Source organism: Lissotriton helveticus, chromosome 5_1, assembly GCF_964261635.1.
Source record: "Lissotriton helveticus chromosome 5_1, aLisHel1.1, whole genome shotgun sequence".
NCBI lineage: Eukaryota > Metazoa > Chordata > Amphibia > Caudata > Salamandridae > Lissotriton > Lissotriton helveticus.
In genome coordinates, this window is record NC_136065.1 from 227929531 (window position 1) to 227953444 (window position 23914).

General features: G+C 43.8%; 1 protein-coding gene across 1 annotated transcript in view; it reads right to left on the minus strand.

Moving 5' to 3' along the window:
* The window catches only part of MAMDC4 (MAM domain containing 4), a 569927-nt gene that overhangs the window by 428114 nt on the left and 117899 nt on the right, over positions 1-23914 (minus strand). Inside the window, exons 8-11 of the mRNA XM_078642067.1 lie at positions 18419-18547; positions 17683-17783; positions 11555-11722; positions 4596-4677 (exon numbers count right to left, since the gene is read on the minus strand). Of these exons, the coding sequence (XP_078498193.1) occupies positions 4596-4677; positions 11555-11722; positions 17683-17783; positions 18419-18547 (480 nt within the window). The remainder of the gene's footprint in view (positions 1-4595; positions 4678-11554; positions 11723-17682; positions 17784-18418; positions 18548-23914) is intronic.

The window sequence follows — 23914 nt, forward strand, 5'->3', positions numbered from 1 at the left end:
ATGAGCTTGAATTAGAGGAAATGAATAATCAGATATATAAAAAGGTGAAAAATTCTCACCCTACCAAAAATGAGAAAGAGAAGCTGAATCACTTGTTGGAAGAGATAGAGTTGTATAAGGTGTGAGAAGTTGGCATCTGGTTCCATTATTTTTGTGATGATAGTAAATATCATCAAAGAGGGGATTGATAGAGCAAGCTTCGCATCGCGACTTGCTCGAGTCATGAACCTCGCCCGTGTGTAATCAATTAATAAATTGTACGTCTTACTAATCTTTTATTTTTTATATTCGAACGAAGTAGAGGAAGCTTGCTTGTGTGTATTTCTAATACAACTAATCCATGTCCCTAAAACATGGCCGCCGCTTGGAAAATTGCTTCTGCGCATGCGTCAGTCACACTCACGTGACCTGACGTAGTTATAAGTTTGGTGGGAAAGGGTGCGCATGCGTAATACACAGCTTTTGTGAATAACGTGGTGATGCTCTTGTGAGTGTGTATATGTTGCTAACATTTAAACTGCATAGTTTATTTTTATACTGATAAGTTTAAAGTACAAAACCAATGATGTGTTTTCATACCGTCACTTCTATGTTTTAATTTGTTTTCGCTTACTTTTCATGTATCCTCAACTCGGAGGGGTGCTGGGCTGGGGAGTCCATCTTGGAGGGTATTTCTGCGCAGAATCGCTAGAAGCTGACATGGCATTGAACTCAGGCCAAAGAAGGTTGATGCCAGAGCCACCCTGGGAAAGGGCACCTTCACCCAGCAAAAGCATCATGATTATGTTCTATTGTATCGAAATGTATTCTTTCATTGTATTCTGTGCGACTTTCTCATGGGAACCCCAATCTCGCTAGGCGGTACCCAGAGATGCAAAGTAGGCCTCCAATAGTCTATTCTGATTGGTGTGTTACCCAAACCCTACCTTAGGACCAATCCAAATTGAGGGATTCTGACACTTTGCAACACTGGGGGGTGGTACACCGTCCCAAAACAGTATATCTACCCTGGATTCACCTAGGGAAATTGTCCGACTTGTCTGGTTTCGCTGACCTGTCACTGACCCAACGCACTCAATAGGTGACTGAAGATACAGAGTACTGCGGAGCACTCTGTCCAAAATTGACCATAGACTAAGGTTTTACTAAACCTTAAAGTGCTGGCGGAGCACTTTGCTGGGAGTTCGCTGACCCAATCGGGGTCTTGATCGATAGCTGAAGAGAGGGTGGAGCGCAGGCGTTGCTTCCGAACTGCGGGTGCTGGTCCTGTCCTGAGGGTTCCTGTCCTGAGGGTCCTGTCCTGATCCTAATCTGGTCTTCCTGTCCTGTCCTGGGTGTCCATTCTGCACCTGCTGTCCATTGAGGGGTATCCTTCCTTGAGGGGTTCCTGTCCTTAACTGACCCGTGGCCAGGGTTTGGTTTTCACACCAGTCTAGGTAAATATCACTCTGAAAACTCTGAATCTTGCACCTTTCTGAATTTCTGTCTTTTGCTTCAATAAAGACATACCTTTGCATATGTAAATTTTCCATGCTTTGCCGCAACCATTGAATCATAGTCATTTGCATTTGTTTCGTAACGTGTTCCTATGTTACCGTACCTGTTAGAAATTATATTTTGCATTGCAGTTTGTCATTTCCTGATATGGTCTAGAACCTCCTTACTTAAACTTTCTAAAGAACTTTTGCCTTAAAGCATAGCGTGTCTCTCTTCATAGACTCTCCTATAGATATAAATGTCCCGAACTCCTGTCTCATTTTTCTCTGAGATAATTCTAGAATACTAGTCCTAATCGAAGCCTATCCCATCTTTAGTGATTCATCTTAAAACGTTCTAATTCCTGATCCTTCATTTTAAGTGTGTCCTGGTTCCATTAGTTTATAAATGGTTGCACTGATGATTTCTGAATTTTACTAAAATTAGATAAAGACTTTAAAACTTCCAGTTGTCCGTGGTCATTTTACAAAGATTATTGAATGTTATTTGTTGGGTTTGTATTTTGCTGCCTTTCCTTTTACAGCTAGCTCCCTGATCCATTGTGGTCATAGGTACCCGCGTCGGTGGATGGTAAGTCGGGTACGCTGAAAAATAACGAAAGGAACTCACAAATATTTGATAGTAGACTGTGAGGTCATCCGATCAATGTATATGGTGATTTGAAATATATGGGCCCGAAGCCGGAAGTGGCGAAATTATTGGTCGGGTGACCCGCGCGCTCTATCAGGTGTTAACTCTTACCCATTTTCTGCCCTCAATATGAGTGCCCTGGTAATTTGGGTGACAGAATACAGCTACAGCAGGGTGTTTGCTTTTACCATGTGTTGTATTACCAACTCATTTAAAGTTCCAAAGGTTGGAATGGAGCATACCATGCTATCAGAGTATATGCACCCTTTTATAGCAAGCGTTGCCTCTTTCTCGCCACTTTTCCTCAGATAAATTTTATCCGAAGTTTCCTGGGAAAAGGAAGAGTGTGATATTAACAGCAAAGCTCAAAACCCCTCTGGATTGTGCTGAAAACAGGATTTTCTCAGCACTTGGAGTGAGGGCTTAAATATGGAGAACATGAAAGGCTGAGTCCACCTAGAAGGGATTCGTACTTGAATCCTCCGGTCATATCGATCTCAGACGAGAGCCCTTAATTTATTGAACTTTTTAAATGATATTATCAGTATGTACATTGACACCCATAATAAAGGCACCATTCGTACTAGAGAGGCTTTCGCACTAGTCTCTCTGCAGCCATTACTCTAAGGAGAGATAAGTTTTGAAACAGTGAGCTCCATACTACATGGACTATATCTTTTTTACTAATCCATAGGAGCATGCATGAGGCACTATATAGTTAAGTTCTCTGCAATGCCTTGAATAGTTCCTTGGAAATTACACCCCAAGGTGCACAGTCTTATTGGTAATCCATTTCTTCAGTATTTATGTGGCTTGGTTAGTAATAAATGAGATGACTCTTTCAGCATTCGGCACAAGCCACAAACATGGCATCAGTCAATTCAATAAGAACTAGAAGACCTTGTTCCATATTATCAAGCCAACAGCTCCTGAATGTGCCGAGGCTTGTGAACTGACTCTTTAAAATGAAGCAACCATATGAAGAGTCCACACTCTACAACATATGTAAATAGCCCCTTTCTGGGCTAGAGGTGCCTACACTGCTACCACCGTCCTTCTAATGGGTGTTGGGGCAGTGAAAGGCAAGGCATAGGGAGAGAGACATTACTTGCCCTTTGACCACCTGTTGACATCAAGAGCTCACCCGCTTTCCAACTGTTAGGCTCAAACTAGGAGTACGGCCTGGAGTGGATCATGTAGAGAGTAAACAGAGCTCTTGGAAATCAAGGAAGTAGGTTTACTGGAGGACAAAGTGACATGGGATTTGTGTGACAGAGAGTGAGGAAGGCAGAAAGTTGAGGAAAATACCTGCCGTCAAAGTGCTGCTAAAAGAAGACAAATGTGATCACTTTATCAACACCCTTCTTTGTTCTAACAGGGCGTGATTCAAAGAAGAGTGGTAGTGTATCATCACATGAAAAGCAGTGACATTTCCACTGGCAGAAATTCCACCAGAAAATGTACCTTTGTCGTTCTATAGCATGACAAAGGAACTTTCTCCAGCAGAGAAACCTTCAGAAATTACACCTAGGAAGATAATCCAATTCTATTTCAGAATATCACCTATAGAACTATCATCTGACATACATATTGTGTCATAAATATCCTTTACAAAACTATTGTCCCATTTTCTATTATCTCACGTGGTGGGAAATATCTTTGTAGCCAATTACATTACCATTGCTTTTCTGATGACCAGACCATGAGCTAGCATGCAACCAGTCACTGTGTGGCCTGGCTTACCCCAGGCCAGTCATGTCTCTTAGTCACTGTCTGGGGTGGTGATATAATTAGTGCACAGGAGCAATGGCATCTAGGCTCTGGGGTACTATTGCACTCCTATTATGGGTGTCATTTACTATCCATACAGGGGATTGTTCCCCAACTTAATTACAAAGTTTAGATCTCTTTTGACTCTTGCTTTGTCAATGGAAATCATGTAAATTCCAGGTATTGACTCAATTTGAAGAAAGCCCACTAAGATTAGCTAATTGCATTCTGCTAGGAAAAGAGAGATGTGTATCTCATGTACACATATATAATAAATACATATTTTGTAGCCAGCAAATGTGTGACACAGCTATTGCTGTGTCTAAAGTGGATTACCTGTGAGATCTACGTGTTTGCCTCTGCTTTCTGTTACAGGATCTTAATCCTATTTTTGAAATCTTTTCAACTTCCCCAAGAGTGGTACTGTCTTTAGTGATTACCATAACAGACAGGTGAATGGTGCAGAATTTTGTGTTATACTGCCTTTTGGCATAGTTGTAGGGCCATCATGGACACGATGACAAACAAACCATAGAGAAGGTCTTAATCATGTGCAGTATTAAGAGAAACATCTCCACTTTTGCAGCAGATACAGTTCATGCGTCCAATGGTTCAAAATATGCCATCAGAGGTGTTGATGCTACCTCAATAGTAAAGTCAAGGGTTAGGTTTGATTGTCCCCAAAAGCATGTACTCACCATCAGACTGTTTGCATCCAGGTGATATCATGAGATCATCCAAAGCAATTCCTCCTGTCTTTACTATGCCCTCAATGACAATCTGCCAAGACAAACCAAATGTCTACAAATTAGGTACATTCTTTGCCCATTTTAAGCTTGCCTGTTAGAAGGCACAACTCCCATGCAAAGAAAAGTGGGTTTATAGGATATTTATATTGATACAACACAAAATGATCAGGTGGAATGGGACACACAAAAAACATGTATATGATTATAGTTGAGAGTAAACTAAATAAAATGACTGAGCCAGTCTTAACAGTGGGCTTTGTATTTCCCGCCAAAAGCTAACTAGTGAAATTCATCAATGTGGTTTTTTGTGACCTAGCTTTCAGAAATATTTGATAGCAGCCCGATGAGATTATCCAGTATCTTTTGGCCAGCCATTTGTATCAGAACTCTATTGCATGCCTATCATTTTTTTTTTTTTTGTAAAACCTTTATTAGCGTCAAAAGGATATACAAGTCTAGGCCTACAACCAAATCGGCCGGCCTCAATATGTAAAGCGGTCAGAGGTTCCAAGGCAAACAGTACAGATACAATCAGCAAGAATCAGAGGCAATACCATCATAAAAAGGGAGAAAGCACATAGGAACCAGACGGCCAAGAAACAGGAGCAAAGAAGGTTAATTTTATAATATGGGGATAAGGGGTACGAGAGGCTCACTGTCGATATAGAGGAGTCCGAAGTCCCAAAACCATCCTCAGCGACAATAAGGGGGTACGGGGCCGTAATACAGGAGAGGCAACACAATACACACAGGGAGATAGGGATAATTCAAACACAATCGACATGTGATCATCATAATCTTTACATGCCCACCACCCAACCTCACAGCCGAGCCAGAACAGAGGGATCGGATATACATTACATCAAAAACTAAGCCGTCATCGTGACCTCTAGGAAAAGGGGGGGGGGCGAGGAAAAGGGGGGAAAGGGGGGAAAGAGGGGAAGGGGCGAAGGACAAGACGGAAAAATGATGAAAGGAAATGAAACACAAAAACGAAAGAAAGAAGACCACGCCGAAACAGGCGTCCCGTGGCGAGAGTACAGGAGAAAACAGGAGTATCTGCAACAAGGGGGGTACAGCAATCGACATGAAAAGCAACCGACCCATAAGAGGAGGATCAACGACGCCACACACCCCACCCCGAACATACCACGGGAGGCAAGGACAGACGCGGCATTACTATAAAGAGATACAAAAGGGCCATAGAACTATAAAACAAACAACAAATAGGACCCAACCCACCCATCCCACCCTGCACCCCTGTAGAAGGCTATGGCCTACCCTTCAGACAGCGTGCCTGTCGCCCTAAACCAGAACCCGAAATATAGCAAGAAAAGAAAGAAAGAAGAACGAGACAAAAAGAAACCAAAACATAAATAAAGAAAACAGGAGGGAGGAGCATGAGAACAGAAATCAATACGGTCGACCGCAGCCCTCCACCCAACCAGACAATCGCAGCAAAAAACAGACCAGGACGACACCATTTCAAGCACCATAAAACTTACCAGAGAAGGGGACCTCCCACCGCGCTATGGGTACAAACAACTGCGCCACGAAGTCGAACACCAATAATCCACCAGGAGTCGTACATATCACCCCCATCCCTTCCGAACCACAAATCCCACCCACCACATGACAATGTGAAATGAGTTACTCAATACAAGACCAGCACACAATCGAAAAAAATTATGACTACTATGTAGACAGGGGGGGTCAATCGGTCCGCAAGTGAGTAAAAGTCCGAGTAGAGAGTCTAAATGCATCAGCAATCGCAGCACGGGTGATGAAGAACAGGAGTTCAGTTTCGCCGTTTGGGAGAGCGAGGGGTTCTCTGCAATAGACAAATGCGTAGCCAGCGATGCCGGTGCAGGCGGCAGTCCATCAATATTTCTAGGCATCCGAGCCGAACAGGGCCGCGGCACAATATCCAAGTCTCCGGGGTCCAAACCTCGAAAAGCAGGGAGCTCCAAAGTCACTGGCACACAAAATGATCGTCGGGCAGCGGCAGCAACACTTACAGCAGTCGAGGGGGGCGAGGCAACGGAGTCTCTGAAACAAGAGGGGGGCAAGAAGAAACGGTTGCTCAAAATGACGGCAGATCGCGGCGGGCTCACAGGGACATCGGGGGCCAGGGATGCGTGCAGGGATCTCAGAGCTTCCAGGATATCTCCGACTGTAAGCTCACGCTCACCAGACCGGACCCCCGCGCAATCAGGCAACCCAAGCCCGCCGCCACGAGGCGATACAAGTTTCAGAGAGTCGTCCGCCATTTCGCGAAGTCGGCCCAGTCGCCACCTTCCGCGACTCTCAAAAAAACAGTCCAAAAATGTAGGACTTTAGAGAGCTCCGGGGGGTTCCCAGCAATGGCAGCCTTGGTGCAGAAAGGATGTCCGCCCAATGCGGGTCTCCGCCCACACCAGCACCGGCGCCCCCAACAAGCAGAGCCCGGGCGCAGAGGTCCAGGGCCGCCGGACACAGCAGCGGCGGGGGGGGGAACCCCTTCACAGAATCAGTCCCCGGTGCATCTCACCCATCTCAGCCTCGCGGCCACCAGGGCAGGCCCGGATCAGGATCGCCGGGATGTTCGCACAACGGCTCTCATCATTGGTTCACTCTCTCGACCAGGGCCGACAGTCATCGGATCCCACAGGCTAGGTCCCGGTCCAGGTTCCACGGAGGCCCCGGTCTTGCGGAGGGCACAACTTCGGAACCGCTGCACGTCGAAACCTCCGGGCCAAACGGTGAGTACAAGCGAGGTGCACCATCTCCAATTCTCCTATAATGTGTCGTCTCCGGACAGGATATAATACAGGATATACGATCAGGCCGGAGGGCTGCGGGAGCCGAGCTAAAAGGCGACCATTACGCTTGCGAGCTTGGCTCCTCCCCCCATGCCTATCATTTTTAAATATATTATGCTGCCTGATATCTCAGACGAGAATTTATGAAGGGTTGCCTTAAAATAGTGGAAGGTGTCTGTTTTACCTGTTTGGAGGTTAGGAAAGCATTCAGAGAATCTATGTTCTCCCACATTTCTTATGCTTTTGAAACTCTGAAATTCATCCTAGAAATGTCTCCTTTCTTACTGATTTTACTTTTAGGGAGGTTGGGTCTTTTATTCAAATGGATGGGGATCTTAGGTGCATAGAAGAAAATTCAGATGATGGTGGGTCAGCAATTTTCTTTCTTCATCTATTTACAATTTATAGCATTCTGTTGTTTTGTCAACATGAGTAATTATGTGATGCATTCGATCATACTAGTGAATCTGTTATTTGGGTTAAAGTCTTTAATAATCAGACTGTTTCTCAAAGGATAGCAATGTTGGGAGAGACCAACGATAAGGAGGTGCATATGTCTACTCAACTCATAACAAATTGGGCAAAGGGGTGTCATCAATCTGATGGAAGAAGACTCGGAGTGAGGGTATGGCTACATTACGATGAGAGGCTGTGCCTCTAGATATCAATGTCAACAACTGTATTTTGCCTGACTCCAGTCCTTTAGAAGGCCTCAGATGACAGGTATGAGAGAAGTACTCAAAATGGTATTTTCATCCGCACAATGATGCACTGCCTACTCATTAAGGTTGCTGAGATAGGGCTCATGTGTAGGTTAACCAAGGCAACGTAAACAATTTCATTTGACATATGAGACACATGCAACTCATTGAAATATTCAAATACCCTTTGTAGTCTTTGGTTGGTGGTGACTAGATGTGACCTCACTATGCTTTGGGGCAACTGGCTGCTTCCATGATTAGATATTTGATAAAAACAATATGGCTGGTGTGTGCAGTCAGCAACAGTTGTTTACACCAGATGATGTTGCCCTTGGAGAATCACCAAGATTTGTCATGAATGAAATGGCTATTGTGGTCTGGATTTACATATATAGATCTAGCCATGCATAATTGCAGTGGCATATTGACTTCTCTTCTACAGGTATGTTTATTGCATTTTGTGTATTTAATATCCTAGCCTGTGTATGAAAAAAGTTAGCTACAGCTTTTTAACACCTTCAATGCTACAGGAATTCCCCCCTGGTGCTGAACTCTGCAGATCCTCATTGTGCATGACGAGCTCAGCTTGTCATGAGCACACGAGCAGTGTACTGCATGACGAACTGAGCTCGTCATGAGCATCGAAGGGGTTAAAGTAACTCCAGGAGTGAACTTGATTGTTTATTGTATTAGTTGCCCATTTGGTTGCACTACTATAATGTTAAACTTTACAAATCAAAACTTGTTCTAAAAAGCACAAAAGAATGCATTCCAGTCATCTAGGATATTACATCCCTACAAAGCTGAACAATATGAAGATGATAAGGTTGGTTTCAGCATGTCCAAGATAAGGAGAGGTAGTGGTCAATCACCCTTATATGTTCATGGATGTCCTCTACTTTGGATATTGTTGATGTGTATCTCAGTTTATTTGAACAAGGATACTTCTTCACAGTGGACAAAGTTGCTTTAACACCTTGGCTGCTAGGGAGATTTTCCTGCTGTGCTGGAAGTCCATATTTATCATTGTTCATGACGAGCTCAGCTCGTCATAAGCACACGACCAGTGTACTGCATGACAAGCTGAGCTCGTCATGAGCAGCGAAGGGGTTAATCTATGCGAACTCTGTTACTACTAATTTGCACATGGATTTTCAGTTATGTTTTAAATAGGTATTGTTGTCAAATTAATAATTGCACAATATTTTAAGGGAAAGTCAATGTGCTGGACTGTCAATGATCGAAACTGAAATATTTCTAGCTGACAAAATCTCAGTCAATATGGGTTTTAAGTGGAGGGAGTTGTACGATCTAAAAGCACCTGATGGGGGATAGTTAGTGTAAAGCAGCATTTTTTTTAAGCCATTCGAAAGTGTTGATTTTTGGTATGCTGGAGTATTAGTTCTGAAGGGCATCTGAGTGTTCTTTTCTATCTTTTTCTCTTTATTACTTTCTTTCATGCATGTTTCTGTTTGGTCAAGCTAGCCCTAACCACTTCGGGATGGTGTTTTGTGATTAAGAACAGTGCTATATCAGTAAATACTATTGTAGAATGTTTTTTCAACAACCAGCAGCTCACTTGAGCTGAGTATTTGACCTTTCAGCTGATATGGGAAAAGTCTATAAAAAAGTTGTAAGACCTTCCTTACGCCTTAAAAAAGATTAGGCTGGACACCCAAGCCAGCACATTCAAAAAAAATATCTCTTAAATTCCAGTGGTATAGCTGGCTGCAATCTAATGCACTGGAATGTAAGAGACATGTATTTTTTAATGGAGTATTAAGATCCAGATTATATGTTAAGGAACATTTTGGAACTAATTAATAGTACTTCTTCAAATACTATAACACCTTTGTTTGAACGGAAGTAAATCTACAATTTATGAAACAGTAACTTCATCACTAACTACTGAATAAGATGAACTACTGATTTTGGGAAATACATGCTTATACATCTTTCACACATTTGGACATTTTCTATTTTTAGGAATAATTGTGTTTTTTAGAACTCCAACTCTGGTTTTTGTGTAGAAAATAATAGAGAAGTCTACAGATGGATGGTAATTATGGTCTCCCCAAACCTTGGCGCATTTGGTGTTTATTTTAAATGTCTAAATGTAAAAATGGAACTAAGATCTCTCTTTTGGGTAGAGTGTACATAGTATCCATGAATGTAAGATGCAAATAAGATTATTTTATTCTACAAGTGGAAGGTGAAACTAGTGAAACATGTAGTACAACATATGTCCCCATGTCACTCAGTTTTGTGGTGTGTACGTACCCTGTAGTTATAGTACTATTTCAATGTGAATAGTGACTAAAGTCCCCATTTCTGTTTTCTGTAGGAGAGTTAGCGATTTAGAGTCTCATTTAAAGTTTGGTGTACAGATACGCTGTTACAAATGTGACAGATATCCCATCCTCCCTATTACAAGTGCATTGTAGCCTAATGCACTTATAAGGCGGGTGCAAAATCAATCAAGTTTGTCACAAAGTACCCGTCCACTAAACTATATATCAGGTTCTTAGGGCCGATTAGGATTGCGGTGAATCCGCATCCTCCGGACCGGCGGAAGCCACCGCCGGCCCGGAGGATGCGGATTCACCGCTGCGGTGCCTTCAAAGATCCCCCGCCAGATTAGGATGACTGGGGGGTCATTGGCGGACGGGAGGACCGTCCGCCACTTTTCCGCCGCGGTCGCCTTCGGACCGTGGCAAAAAAGCTCTAATATGGTGGCGGTGTCTTATCAGACACCGCCAGCCATATTATGATGCGTGTTCAAACATGCTTTTCCGCTGCGGTTTTTCCGCCGTGGAAAAGCATGTGGTCCTTTGCATCTGGGGGCCTGCAGGGGCCCCCAGAGTGAAGGGGGGGTGGGGGTGCACATGGGGGGGTACCTATGGTACCCCCCTGCAGTTGCATGCACAAAGCGGCAGTTGTGCATGCAACTGCAAAACATGCATTTTTAACCTTGCGGCGGGTACTGCTTCAAGCAGCACCCGTCGCAAGGTTAAAGATACGGGATGTGACCGCCAGGATGGCGGTCACATCCTAATTGCACCGGAGGGACCGCCGCTGCCCCTGCGGATGGTCCCTCCACCTCGGGGGTGGCGGACGGACGCAGGTCCGTCCGCCATCCTAATAGGCCCCTTAATCCTGAACAACAGTACTCCCACTTCTCCACACAATTTTGATGGATTTGCCATAATCTCTCCCTGTTCCAAATAGCTTAATCCAATTGTGTTTTATTACAATGTATTCTCTACTTCAGCTTTTAAACGATCTTAATCATGTTTTTTGAATTTTGTAGTGTTATTTTTGCAATGGTTTTAATTAACTATGCTCATAAAAATAAATATAAAATATTATATTGTTCCCAGGAAGCGATCATAGTAGAATACTGTACCTGGAACGTCCCTTGAGTGTCATTGAAGACCACCCTGTCTCTGAACCAATGATCTCCCATCTCTCCCTCATGTGTCGATTCCAAGATGAGCAATCCGTCACTGCTACTGTTGTAGTGAATGTTGAGGATGTTCGTATCAGAGCCGGACATAAAATAGTACAGCACCAGCTGTGGAAAGAATGTGGACCGATTTTACTCAAAGTATTTCTTCAAATGAAGGACAGGCATGTTTACACTCCTTCATATCAGAATCAAACCTCAAGAGCTCATAAAATTGAGAAGCTCAATATCACAATCTGCCTTGGCAAGGTTATATGAGGGCACAATGTGTGAGGGCTTCATGATAAAGACCTATCCAACATCACTGAGGTTGTGTTTATTACCCTCACCCTTAACCCGGACATCCCTATTTTGCCTCATGTGGGCTATGGTTTATCCGACTTGAGTACCGCCCACCCTACTGCTGTCCCCAGCACGGCTCCTCCTTTACCACACCCTCCCTCATATCTTGCGTCCCATTCGTCACCCATTGCACGCTCCAACAACTGGGGTGCTGGGCACCACTCCAACATTAACAAGCAGGATAGCGCTGGAATTCTCCCCTTAGACTCAGGATCTTCCAATTCTAGGGCTCGGGATCTAGTTGTTGTCTCCAGTCCGTTGACCAGTAACCTGCATTCACTCTCTCACGCCTTACATGCTACACCTACTGACACTCCGAAATCCATTCTGCCTGCCTCTATTCCCACTCCGGGCTCCGATTCCAGTCTCAAGCGTGACTTTATCTCCCCCTGTAATTGTGGTAAGGGTCCTACTCAACCCTCTTTTACCCCTCTTGCTGCTTGGTCAGTCCGAGCATCTCATCCTGGTTCTGCAGAAAAGGACATTAACAGGTCCTGCCTGGAGGAGAAGTTTGCTGACCTCAAGCAGGATCTCTTGGCTGTTAAAGATATCGTGCAGAGCATACTACAGTTCTTCTTGAAGATGAAGAGGCTCTGGATTACTCCCCCCGCCCAGAAGAACAATAAATACAACACTCAGAACATGATCTATGCACCTAACGACCTTTCCTCGGTCCACTCCCCTCTTAGTTGGAGCTCTAGGTCTTCACTTAACCATCACTCTAGGCCCCATAGACTCCTGCCTCAGCTATTTGAAGAGGACCTTCTCTTCCTCCTGTTCTCTTACATTGACTCAAGGACTGTCTCCTCCTCCTACCCTACTCTCAACATCCCCTCCATCACCTCGGACCCTGACAGGGAACCGAGTCTTAAGCACAGATCGGTAAACAAGGAAAACCTACTCCACATAACCACCTCTCATCATGAAGTGATCACCTCCCACCTGCACACTAAATTGATACTACTCAACTGTAGATCAACTGTGAAACTTGCAGCTGATATTTCAGAACTCATCATTGCACAAAACTTGGACCTATTAATTTTCACTGAAACTAGGCTCAATGATACCTCCTCCCCAGTTCTCGACATCTTAATCCCCCCTGACTACGCCATTATCAGAAGCGCTTGACTTGTTAAAACCAGGGGGGTGGGCTTTGCATGCTTTCATCGCTAAATTAACACGTCTAACATTCTTGATACTATTGCACCAAAGCAACTCAAAAGGATTCCCGTCGAACAATCCAAACCTTGGTTCAATGGTGGCCTAAATGATGAGCAGTGCAATCTTAGACTCTCAGAGAGGCTCTGGAGAAACACGCCCTCCACCACTAGTCTCACCCAACTTAGGAAAGTGAGAAGTACTTACAACAAACACATCCGCTTGGCTAAAATAGACCACTTCAGGACTCAGCTGGATGGAGCCAAAAATAGACCCAAGACGCTCTTTGAAATCATCAAGGAACAAGCTAACCATTCTTCTAACCCTATCACTACTCCGGTATCCTTGCTTCCTAGTGGTGATGATTTCACAGTTCACTTCTCTGAAAAAACAAGGAAAATCGAGCTGGAGCTACTACCTGTCACCCCAACTCTGAGGCCTCTGACACCATCCGCATTGCCAGCTGAGCTGGCAGACTCCTCGACAATATCCTCGCCCTTAGGATACTTGCTCAAAATAACGCCTCTTGGAATTCCTTTCTCCTCCCAGATGTCAGAGAGCTTCTACACAACATGGCGTCCCTTAAACCCTCCAACCATTTCAGCCATACTTTACCAGGTAAGCTTTTAAAAGAGCTAAATTCAGCCATTCTCCCTCTTTGGTCCAGGATCATTCATGAATCCCTCTTACAGGGAAACCTGACTGCCTCAAGGTTGGGCAAGTTACTCTCATTCCTAGGAAGCCCAAAGTGGACCTATTGGATCCCAACAACTTCAGCCCTATCACCTGCATTATGACACTAGCTAAATTGCTCTAAAAATGCATCCACTCACAGCTATAAAGCCACATTGAAAAATACCAACTCCTTGACCCCCATCAGCCAGGTTTCAGAACAGGGTACAGTACTGAAACGGCACTAACTCACATTGTAGATGACGCCTTGAGATCCCTTGACCAAAATGTCCCTTGTCTCTTGATCCTTCTGAACCTGTCCTCAGCCTTTAATGCCATCAAACATGATAACTTGATGGATCTTCTTCATCACAGGATGGGTATCTCGGGCCCAGTCCTAAATTGGGTTGCCTCTATCCTGCATAACTGCACACAAAGGATAAAAATGAACCATTCCCTTGCATCCAGTACCCCTGTCATGAGTGCCTCAAAGATCCGCGCTCTCGCCCACTCTCTTCAACCTTTTTATGGAACCACTTTCTGTCATTCTGAACCTTGCTAACATTCAGTATTACATATATGTGGATGACACGCAACTGTACCTGAAGACCTCTTTCAAGAGGACACAAAAATGCTAAATGCTACACTTGCACAAACACAACAATGGTTAGCTCAGAACCATCTGCTGTTAAATCTGTTAAATACTCTCAAAACTGAATTTCTTTTAACCCCCCACTCCCCTCCCTCCAATCACTTGGCTCCTACCCTGGAATGGCTTAAACAACTCACTGCTCTGAACTGCACCCCTCATGTTGTACACTCCGCCAAATCATTAGGCATCACTTAGGATAAACACTTAAACATGCAAGCACACATCTGTGCAGCTATTTGGGGAGCCAACTTTCAACTTAACACCCTTAAAAAAATCAAACCTTTCCTCCCCCCGAAAACATCAGGTCGGCGGTTCAATCCTTGGTTATCTCTAGATTGGAATATGGTCTGGAGACCCTTGCTGGACTTCCCAAAGCTATCCTGGTCCCAATAAGAGCTACCCTGAACACATCGACTAGACTCATTACGGGCTCTAGAAAGCATGACCACATCTCCCCCGACCTTTTGCAACTAAATTGGCTATCTATCGAAGCCAGAATCCGATTCAAGATAGCCTGCCTGACCCATAAGGCCTTACATTACAACACCCCGATCTACCTTGCAAAGAAGCTTGAACTTTAGGGCTCTGGCAGGAACTGTAGAAGTACGTCCACCTTACTCTTGAAACCACCAAGATTCAAAAAGAAAAGATCTTACAATCGTACTTTCACCGGTCTTGCTCCAAGAATCTGGAACTCCCTCCCGAGATCAGATCCAGTTCTTTCATAGCTTCTTTGAAGAAACTGGTCAAACGCTACTCTTGAACGAACTTTAACAGCATCAACTTGTTTTCATGCTCTCGTTTTGTTAATATTCTGATTCTCATTGTACTACTCTGGTGCGTTTTACTGCAAGCTGTTATGTTAAATTGTTCCTGAGCTCTAGGGCACCTCTGATAGCCCCAACTCATGACTGGATCTGTTTGCTACTGTCCCATTATGTTTGGTTCCCTTGTCTTCGCCAATTCTGTACAGCGCTCTGATACCCAAATGGGTCTTGTTCCACCATTATAAAACTTTTCAAATAAAAATAAATAAGGAATATTTGTCATTGTCTTGACTTTACCATAGACATTCTGAGCAATCATTCAAAATATAATTTCTCGTTTTCCATACCCACTGACCATGCACAAGAATATGTCATCCATTATGCCTTTTGTGAACCCCCATGCCAATCAATCCACCAAAGCTGAACATTACAACTCCGACCCAGAGACAGCGCAATGTGTAACTCATGCTTTCAATGCCTCCAGCTTGACAACTGTTCCTGAGCGAGATGCACATATGGCTCAACAAAACACTGGTTCCAAGGCAACCTGACAAGCAAGCCTGATGTGATACTAACTCCATCACAACTTGCTGACCTATTAATGCCATCAGATTATCAGAAAATCTTTTTCCACCTAAATTGGCCAGCCCACCTCTGCAATGGGTGGGCTGATCCACACTCTCTGGCTCCAACCCAAGTGAGAACATTCAGAAATACAGTAAATGGAAGCTTATCTTGAAGAGTGTGGTTGTGGGATTAGAAAATATTCAAGACAGGGTTGAGTCGCCTAGCAGCAGAATTTATTTGGCATCATTTGGCAGTTTAGAGGCTATTAAACATTACAAAACAATGTGTCTGTTTTACCCTTTGTTCCTGTCATTCTTACAGTCAGGACTCCCTACAAATCCTGTGTGTTTGCTCTTTTTGGTATCCAACTTAAATCTGCATCTGAGAGCCATTCCACATATGCGTTGAGTACGAATTTAGTTGTTATTTATTTCACATGAGAAATAACAGTACCATGGGGTGCGTTATTTATCCTGTGTGATAGATAACGCCTACCACGAGTTTGTGGTAAATAACATGCAGGTTTTGGTGTTTAATGCTCCAAAATCCACATGGTGCGATAAATACTGTACAATTTCCCCTGTTAAATTTAACAAAGGCTTAGGTATTTAATGCATTTGATAATTATCCGATACCTTAAATACAGACAAATTCCAACCTGTGTGTAACAAGGGTTTACGCATGGGTTGGAATTTATTGTCCCACTAGTAATCAGGGCCATAGTCTCCATTTTAAGAGCATTTTCAACTAATGCTGAGCATTTTAAACATAATTTATTTATAAAAGGTTAGTTGTACAGCACTGACCAGGACACAAGGGCAGTAGTGAACAAGGCAGAAAACATTAAAACATTAGTAATGACAGGAGAAGTATAGTCTAGAGAACACTGTACCTAATAAAACTCGATGGAGGTGGAGCTACAACAGTGAGAGCAGAGAGGAAGGTGGCTAACTATTTAAATACATCTTGAAGAGGTGACTTTATTTATGCATGTTCAGGTTCTTCATAAGATCATCATGAACCAATTGTGAACTTCAGGATAAGACTGAACATGCTATTTCACCACTTATATACCATTTCCTGAAAGTCTTCTAAAATGAAGATTACAGGAAACATCTTGTTGAGTCTGTTCTTTAGGATCCAATAGGAAACGAGATCACCAAGGAACACATGGGATTTGCATGTGGGTAATAATGTTTTATTCCAAGTTTTCATCCTTTAAAAATTATGGGCCGGATGGACAAAGGCATTTTGCGGTCGCAAAAGGTCCGATTTACAAACTCAGGCCTTTGCAATAGCAAAAAGTCCTTTTGGCATGTAACTAACCCAAATTGTGATTCGGTAATTTGTTAGTAATTCACAATTTGGGTTTTCCACTAAATTCTGAATCGGTATTTGGAAGGTGCCTGTTTGGGTGGCTCCTTCCAATAACCGATTCGGAATAGAATGTATTAATGTTTTGCAACCGAAATCAGGGTGCAAAACAATAATATTTTATCGATTACAAAAATGCAGTGGTAACCCATTCGCAAATGCTTTCCCTTTTGTGAATGTTAGCAAAAAATGTTTTAAGTGTACGCAGTGGTTCAATGGACCACTGCCTACTCTTAAAAATGTTTTGTAAAACTTTGAGTAAAACTGGCTGCATTTAAAACAAATACTTTATTTAAAAGCAAACACAGACATGGTGGTCTGCTGATCCCAGTAGACCACCATCCCTGTGATGGCAGCAAATCATATAGTGGGTCACCAATTTGTGACATAGCTCAATAATATTCATCAGAAATGTAGCCTCAAATCTATTACATTTTCGATCGCAGACCTGTTACCAAATGTTTAGATATACTGTCCCATTTGCAAAAACGAAAGCCCAATACTGGATACAACTATTAAAACATTATCCAACTTACAAAACATGAGCCATCCCTCGTCGCACTGAAGGTTGGGCTGGTCAGCCTGGCTGTGCCTTCCTTACCATTCATGTTGTTGTTTGTTGCAAAAATAAAATATCCTGCCATAAAAGCAAAGTATACGCAGATTAGAGTATGCCTTCCACATTATAGGATAATTTAAATGACTTTACATATCGAGGCTTGGGCACTTCTACATTTTAAAAAACTTGGCAATCTATGAAATGCACTTACAAAAGAGAATGTTCACAGGCTCTTCAGACCTGACCAGCATTATTCCAAGCAAGCTTGGCTCAGCTGCTTACACACTGGTGGAAATATCTTCTTCTCTTTACTTACCCTCCTTACTGACTACCATCCTAACCAAGTAATCCATGATCTTGTTATTGCAGCTTATCTGATATACTAGAGAGTATAAAGTGATGATTGATATGAATGTGATTGCTTTGGATTGTCCTGCATAAATCAACAGTGATCACAAAATGAGAAGAGTGTTCTCTCTCCTTTGTCGCACAGTGCTGAGCATTCTGGGAAAAAACTTAGAGTAGCTACAAGATTTTAGTGAAGATAGATCATTTTTTACAAAGTGATGGGCAAGGAAAAAGTAAGGTAAGAGCTATGCCTGCATACACTTGTTGTAGAGGGCTCAGGGGTTCCAACAACAGTTTATTAGCTACACTGAAAGTTCTTCATTTCCACAGTTGCAGTGGAAGGCACTTTTGAAAGATGTACATACCCTCAGGTCTGTTGCTGGTGTGGTCTCTGGGTGGTCCAACGTTGTTGATCTTTGTCCAGCTCAAATCAGAAGCCGCGTCTTTCCATTTACATAAATCCTTTTCAAAGGAGCACACTTCGAACGAAGAGCCTTTAAAAGTAGAATGTGTGTATGAGATGATTTGTTTCATCCTATCGCTCCCTCCTCCACTCTTCTACCGCATACTTCTCAATGGAGATCATGCCTTACACTCACACAAGTCTGAAGAAAAGTTATGAGACCTAAACCCCAACGCCGACAGAGCTCTGGACAGGGAACCTCCACAGATACCGGTACTTAATCTATGTTACTCAGAGGGTTTCAATACCCTATGGCTTTTCTGGGTGACCTGTGCACGGAAAAACCAGAACTGGCAGATGACGCCTTAAAGATAACACTGTAAAAACTCATAGCATGAAGTGGAAAGCTGAAAGATCTTTTACTGTGACTATACAGAGCCCCTCCACCGAAGATATCCAAGCAACTGAAGCCCCCTACAGTTAAGTGGCTAATACTGTGGCTACCACAGAGCTATATTAAAACAACATCGCATCACTCATGGAGCAAGCATAAAGTGATGGTTAAAGTGTCTGGAATGCACATTGAGAACTGTTGTTTAAGTTGATTAAGCAGAGCAAGGTAAGCAAATAACTTTAGGTCTTCCAGTTGAGGTGTGGGACTGCAGTGATCTCAGCATCAGAGGGACCACTATGGCAGCCAGCCCAAGAACATCTCAAATAATAAGCACCTGCAAGTCTGAAAGAAAAAGAGATGGGAAGAAGCAGGGATAAAACTATCAGCTTAGAGGGTATGCACTTATTGCTGATTGATCCTGATATAGAATTAGCTATGGCTCCGCTTCCTACTGAATGTATTGGTAGGTTCCTTGGCCTTTCTTTAAAAGATCATATTTTAAAATAACTCAGAGCGCTGTAAAAATATGAAACCCTACTTTAAAATTGTAGAATCTATGACAGTTTAGCATGTAAATTTCTATTTAAAAGAAAGAAAATATATCTACATGTCATGCCATGGACACTGTTAATTTGGTTTTTTAAAGACAAATTTTATTATGTCAAAGGTCAAGTACAGTGCAGTGCTCCTTATCTCAAGAAATATCTGCCATATCGGACATTCCAAATAATTGACATTTACATGTATTTTATACTTTATCATACTCATTGTCATGCAGAACATTGTAACATAAATCAAATGAACCCCCCCCCCCCATTGCACTATTCCACTACTACATTTCGGATGCCACCACATCACCCACCCTACCAAAGAAATCACATCACTACGTAATTGATCTTCTACCCAAGAGGCCACATAGCAAGCCTGATACAGAAGCGTCCACTGGAGGTAACGGATCCAAGTAGTAGTCTGCCCACCGTTTCCAGATCTTGGGGTGTTTTTGCAGATATCCCCTGGTTTTGAATATTGAGATCTCTAATCTCATACTGAAGTCCAGCCCATTTTTCCATGCTGAGAGAGAAAGTGTGGTTGATGCTTTCCACAACCTTGCTATATCTCTCTTTGCCAAAGTCAATCCCAGCAATAACAAGTGTCAATTGTATATATTACCCCCTATGCCCTCCATAATATGTAAAAGCACTAATCTTGGGGAGAAGGGGAGTTCCCACCCCAACACCTCTGTAAGGCAGGCCAGAACCCCCCGCCAGAATCTTGTGAGTGCTGTACAATGCCAGATTGTATGTATTAGGGATCCCTCCTCCCGACCTCACCGCAGGCATGTCGGGGAAGACACTAAACCAACCCTCCACTGCCTGAGTCTGGTATAATAAACCCAGTGAAGGTATTTAAATTGGATGAGATGTAGCTGCATTGCAATTGCTGCTTCCCGAGGGGAGGCCACTGCTTCCACCCAATCGTCCCCGTCTATTGGGCCGAGGTCAGCCACCCAAGCTTCTCTGAGTTTATCTAACGTATTAAGGCTGTTAGTCACCAGGGACTGATAAATCTTTGAAATGTTATGGTCTTGCAAATCGCCCATAAACACTTCGATAAGACAGAACTCTGGGAGAGCCTCTAGCCCCCGAGATGCTAGGGTAAATGTCATGTTGAAACTGAAGATATTTATCAAATTAAGTTTTCGGCATCTGATATTCTTGTTGTAAATCTTGAAATGATTTCAGAACTGAGCCCCGCATCACATTTCCTAGCATAGAGATTCCTATATTGTCCCAGCCACAAAATCCGAGCAATGCAGCAAGTTGTGGTAATCGGCCATAATGCCACAACGGAGTTTTCCCAGTCAGCCTGTTCCACCACCCCATCCTGCGGAGAGAGTGTTTCCACACCTGGAATACTACACGAGTGGCCGGCGGTAACAAGTTGCGTATGGGCACCGAATACAATATGGTGTGAAGGATAGACTCTCCCATACACCTCTGTTCCACTACATACGAGGGGTCCTTCCGATCCCCATACCACCATTCATTCAGCACCAATAAATGCGATGCAATATAATACGATTGGACATCCGACGTATCCAGCCCTCTGCAATAAGGCGATTGAAAACAAGCCTGCAGCACCACCCTGGAGGCCCCTCCCACCCACAGAAATGGGCCCAGCACCGCATTAACCTTGCAAAACCACCCAGGCGGTACCGGGTATGGGTGGTTCTGCAATTGGTAGAGTAAGCACGGAAACGACACCATTTTAAAAATAGCTGATCTACCATAAATGGATAGGGGCATGTGTGACTAAACTTTCAGCTCCTCACACACCCGTGTCCATACCTGTACAATATTTCTGTCCCTTGCCACCCCTCTCACAGGAAAAGGCCCAGGTATTTCACCCCTTCCATCGTCACCTGAACCGCCGAGGCCCAAGGCCCCAGTTTTGCAACTCCCCCCAGCACCCACAAAGTGAATTTATGCTGATTCACAAATAGTTCCCCAAAGATTTGCATAATGCGGAGCAGCCTAGGTCCCGTCCTGTTGATGTCTGTTAAAAAGAATAGGACATCATCCGCATACGATGCAATGCGAACTGAAAGCCCATGAGCCCATTCAAAATTCGCCACCTGTGCATCCATCTGCACCCACGCCGCCAGGGGCTCCATTGCTAACGCAAAAAGATACGGCGACAGGGGATACCCTAGACGGGTGCTCCTTCCAATTGGGAATGTGAAGGAGATATAGCCCGCGACACACACTGATGCCATGAGGTCAGTATATAGTAACTTCAAATATGACAAAAATCGCGGGTTCCGGTTCGACGGTCTAAGAGTACAAACAAGTGCATCCAGCTAAGGGAATCAAAAGCCTTATCCATGTCTGCCAACAATAGGGCGGCTTTTACGGAAGTATGACGTTACAACGCATGCTTTTACCACTGATGCTGTTACAACGCAGTTTTTACAATGCAAACCTTTACAAAGCATAGCGCTTTGGGGTGCTGGATTGTGAATAGTTTAATTTACTATTCCAACTCCAGTCCCCGTGGACACTAGGGAAGGTGTTGGATAGTAAATTAAATTATTCCCTATCCTGATCTGGATGGATCAAAGTGGTTATATGGGGTTGAAGGCGATTAGCCAATGCCTTGGCCCAAATTTTGGCCTGAACGTTCAACAAGAAATGGGGCAAAATTAAGCATGTTGGCCTGGGGGCCGGCCCGGTTTCTGGAATACAATTACTTCCGCGTGTCTCCAGTCTCGTGGAAGATGGCCTTGGTCTCTCGCTTCGTCCACAGTTCATAGAAAGTGAAGTCCTAATTTAGAGAAATATTTCTTAAAAAACTCACATGGGAATCCTTTCGAACCAGGTGCCTTTCCGGAATTCAAATCTCGTAGCGCCATGCCAATCTCCTCCTCGGTGAGAGGGAGATCAAGATCCGCTCGCGCCTCATTGGATAGGGGGCTGTGCGGCAACTCAGCTATAAAACAGTGTATAATGTCTTCCTGTAGAAGTTCCTTAGAGGTGTACAACTCTGCAAAGTAACTTGCAAAACTCTCTGGTATGATGGAGGGGTCACTCAAAGTCCCCCCATCCAAGCTCGGTATACTGGGAAGAACCTGCAGATGCAAGGCCCCTTGACACAGTCGGTGGAGTAATTTACTAGACTTGTCGTCCCAATGGTAGATTTTGCTACGGGACGCTGGCCACGCAAGACGGGCCTCTTTGAGCACGGTATCAACATGGGACTGTCTCGCCAGCATTAACTGTCTGCGCACCAGATTCCCTCCCTCCCCCCTACTGTTCCGCTCCAGTTCCAGTATGTGGGCCTCTGATCCTAGAAGCGATTCCCTTTGAGTTCGACGTGCTGCTGCACAAAATGAAATGCCTGCCCACGTATGGTCTGATTCATGGCCTTCTACAGGATACCTTATTACAAAAAACAGTGGACCCTAGTAGTTTGGGTGATCAGAGTAAGAATAGACACAAACTGGAAAAGTATTTATGTCCTTTGTCCAGCCGGACAGGAATTGATTTGGCGATGCACACAAAAAGTAATGTCAAGGGGGCACAGCCCATGACCCACAGTGAACAAGACAAAACAACAAGTATAGGCAAGAACGAGCAAATCGGTCTGTATACTTATGATCAGTAAACAGACTTGATTGTAGTTTGAGTGACCATTGTACATAGTATTCACAAGCATATTCAGTACATATGATCCTATTGTGTCGATGACGTTTCGATGCCGAAAAACAAGATAAATGGCATCATCTTCAGGACAAATATATAAATCATGTGCCCCCTTGACATTACTTTCTGATTGTGTGCATCGCTAAATAAATTCCTGTCCGGCTGGACAAAGGACATAAATACTATTCCAGTTTGTGTCTATTCTTACCCTGATCACCCAAACTACTAGGGTCCACTGTTTTTTGTAATAAGCTAAACGCCCAAGGTCCCTAGTGTACTACCTTTGGGTTCCCTTCTTTCCTATAACTCCTTCACAGGATATCAGCCTCTGCTACTGTCCCCACATTTAAATCCAGATATTCCTCAATTGCCTGCTCTATGTGCTCCCGAAATTTCTCATCCTGCAGATGCCAGAGAGGGAGATGCCAGTGAAAGGGCTGTTTCTCAGGGCCCAACTGCACCAGAAGAACGACTGGGGAGTGATCAGACAAACCTCTTGGGAAGATTACAACCGCCTGCACTCTACTAACGACATTTATCAGTTCAAATATATATTCAAGGTGAGAGTAGGAATCATGCCTCTTTGAGAAATAAGTGTATCCCTGCTCCTCCCCATGCAGCCATCACCATGGATCTATCTAACCCAATCTCAGCGCCAGGGAGTTCAATTTGGTGATTTGATGATCAGTGGAATATCCCCTTACTCTCCATCTATCGATGGCCATGTCCATCACATCGTTCCAGTCCACCCCTACGATCGCTATCCTGTCTGGTATATATGCCCACAAGGTAGTAAGGGACTCGACAAGAGCCCATGACAGTGGTGGGGGGGCATATACACAACCCAGCACCACCTGTTCCC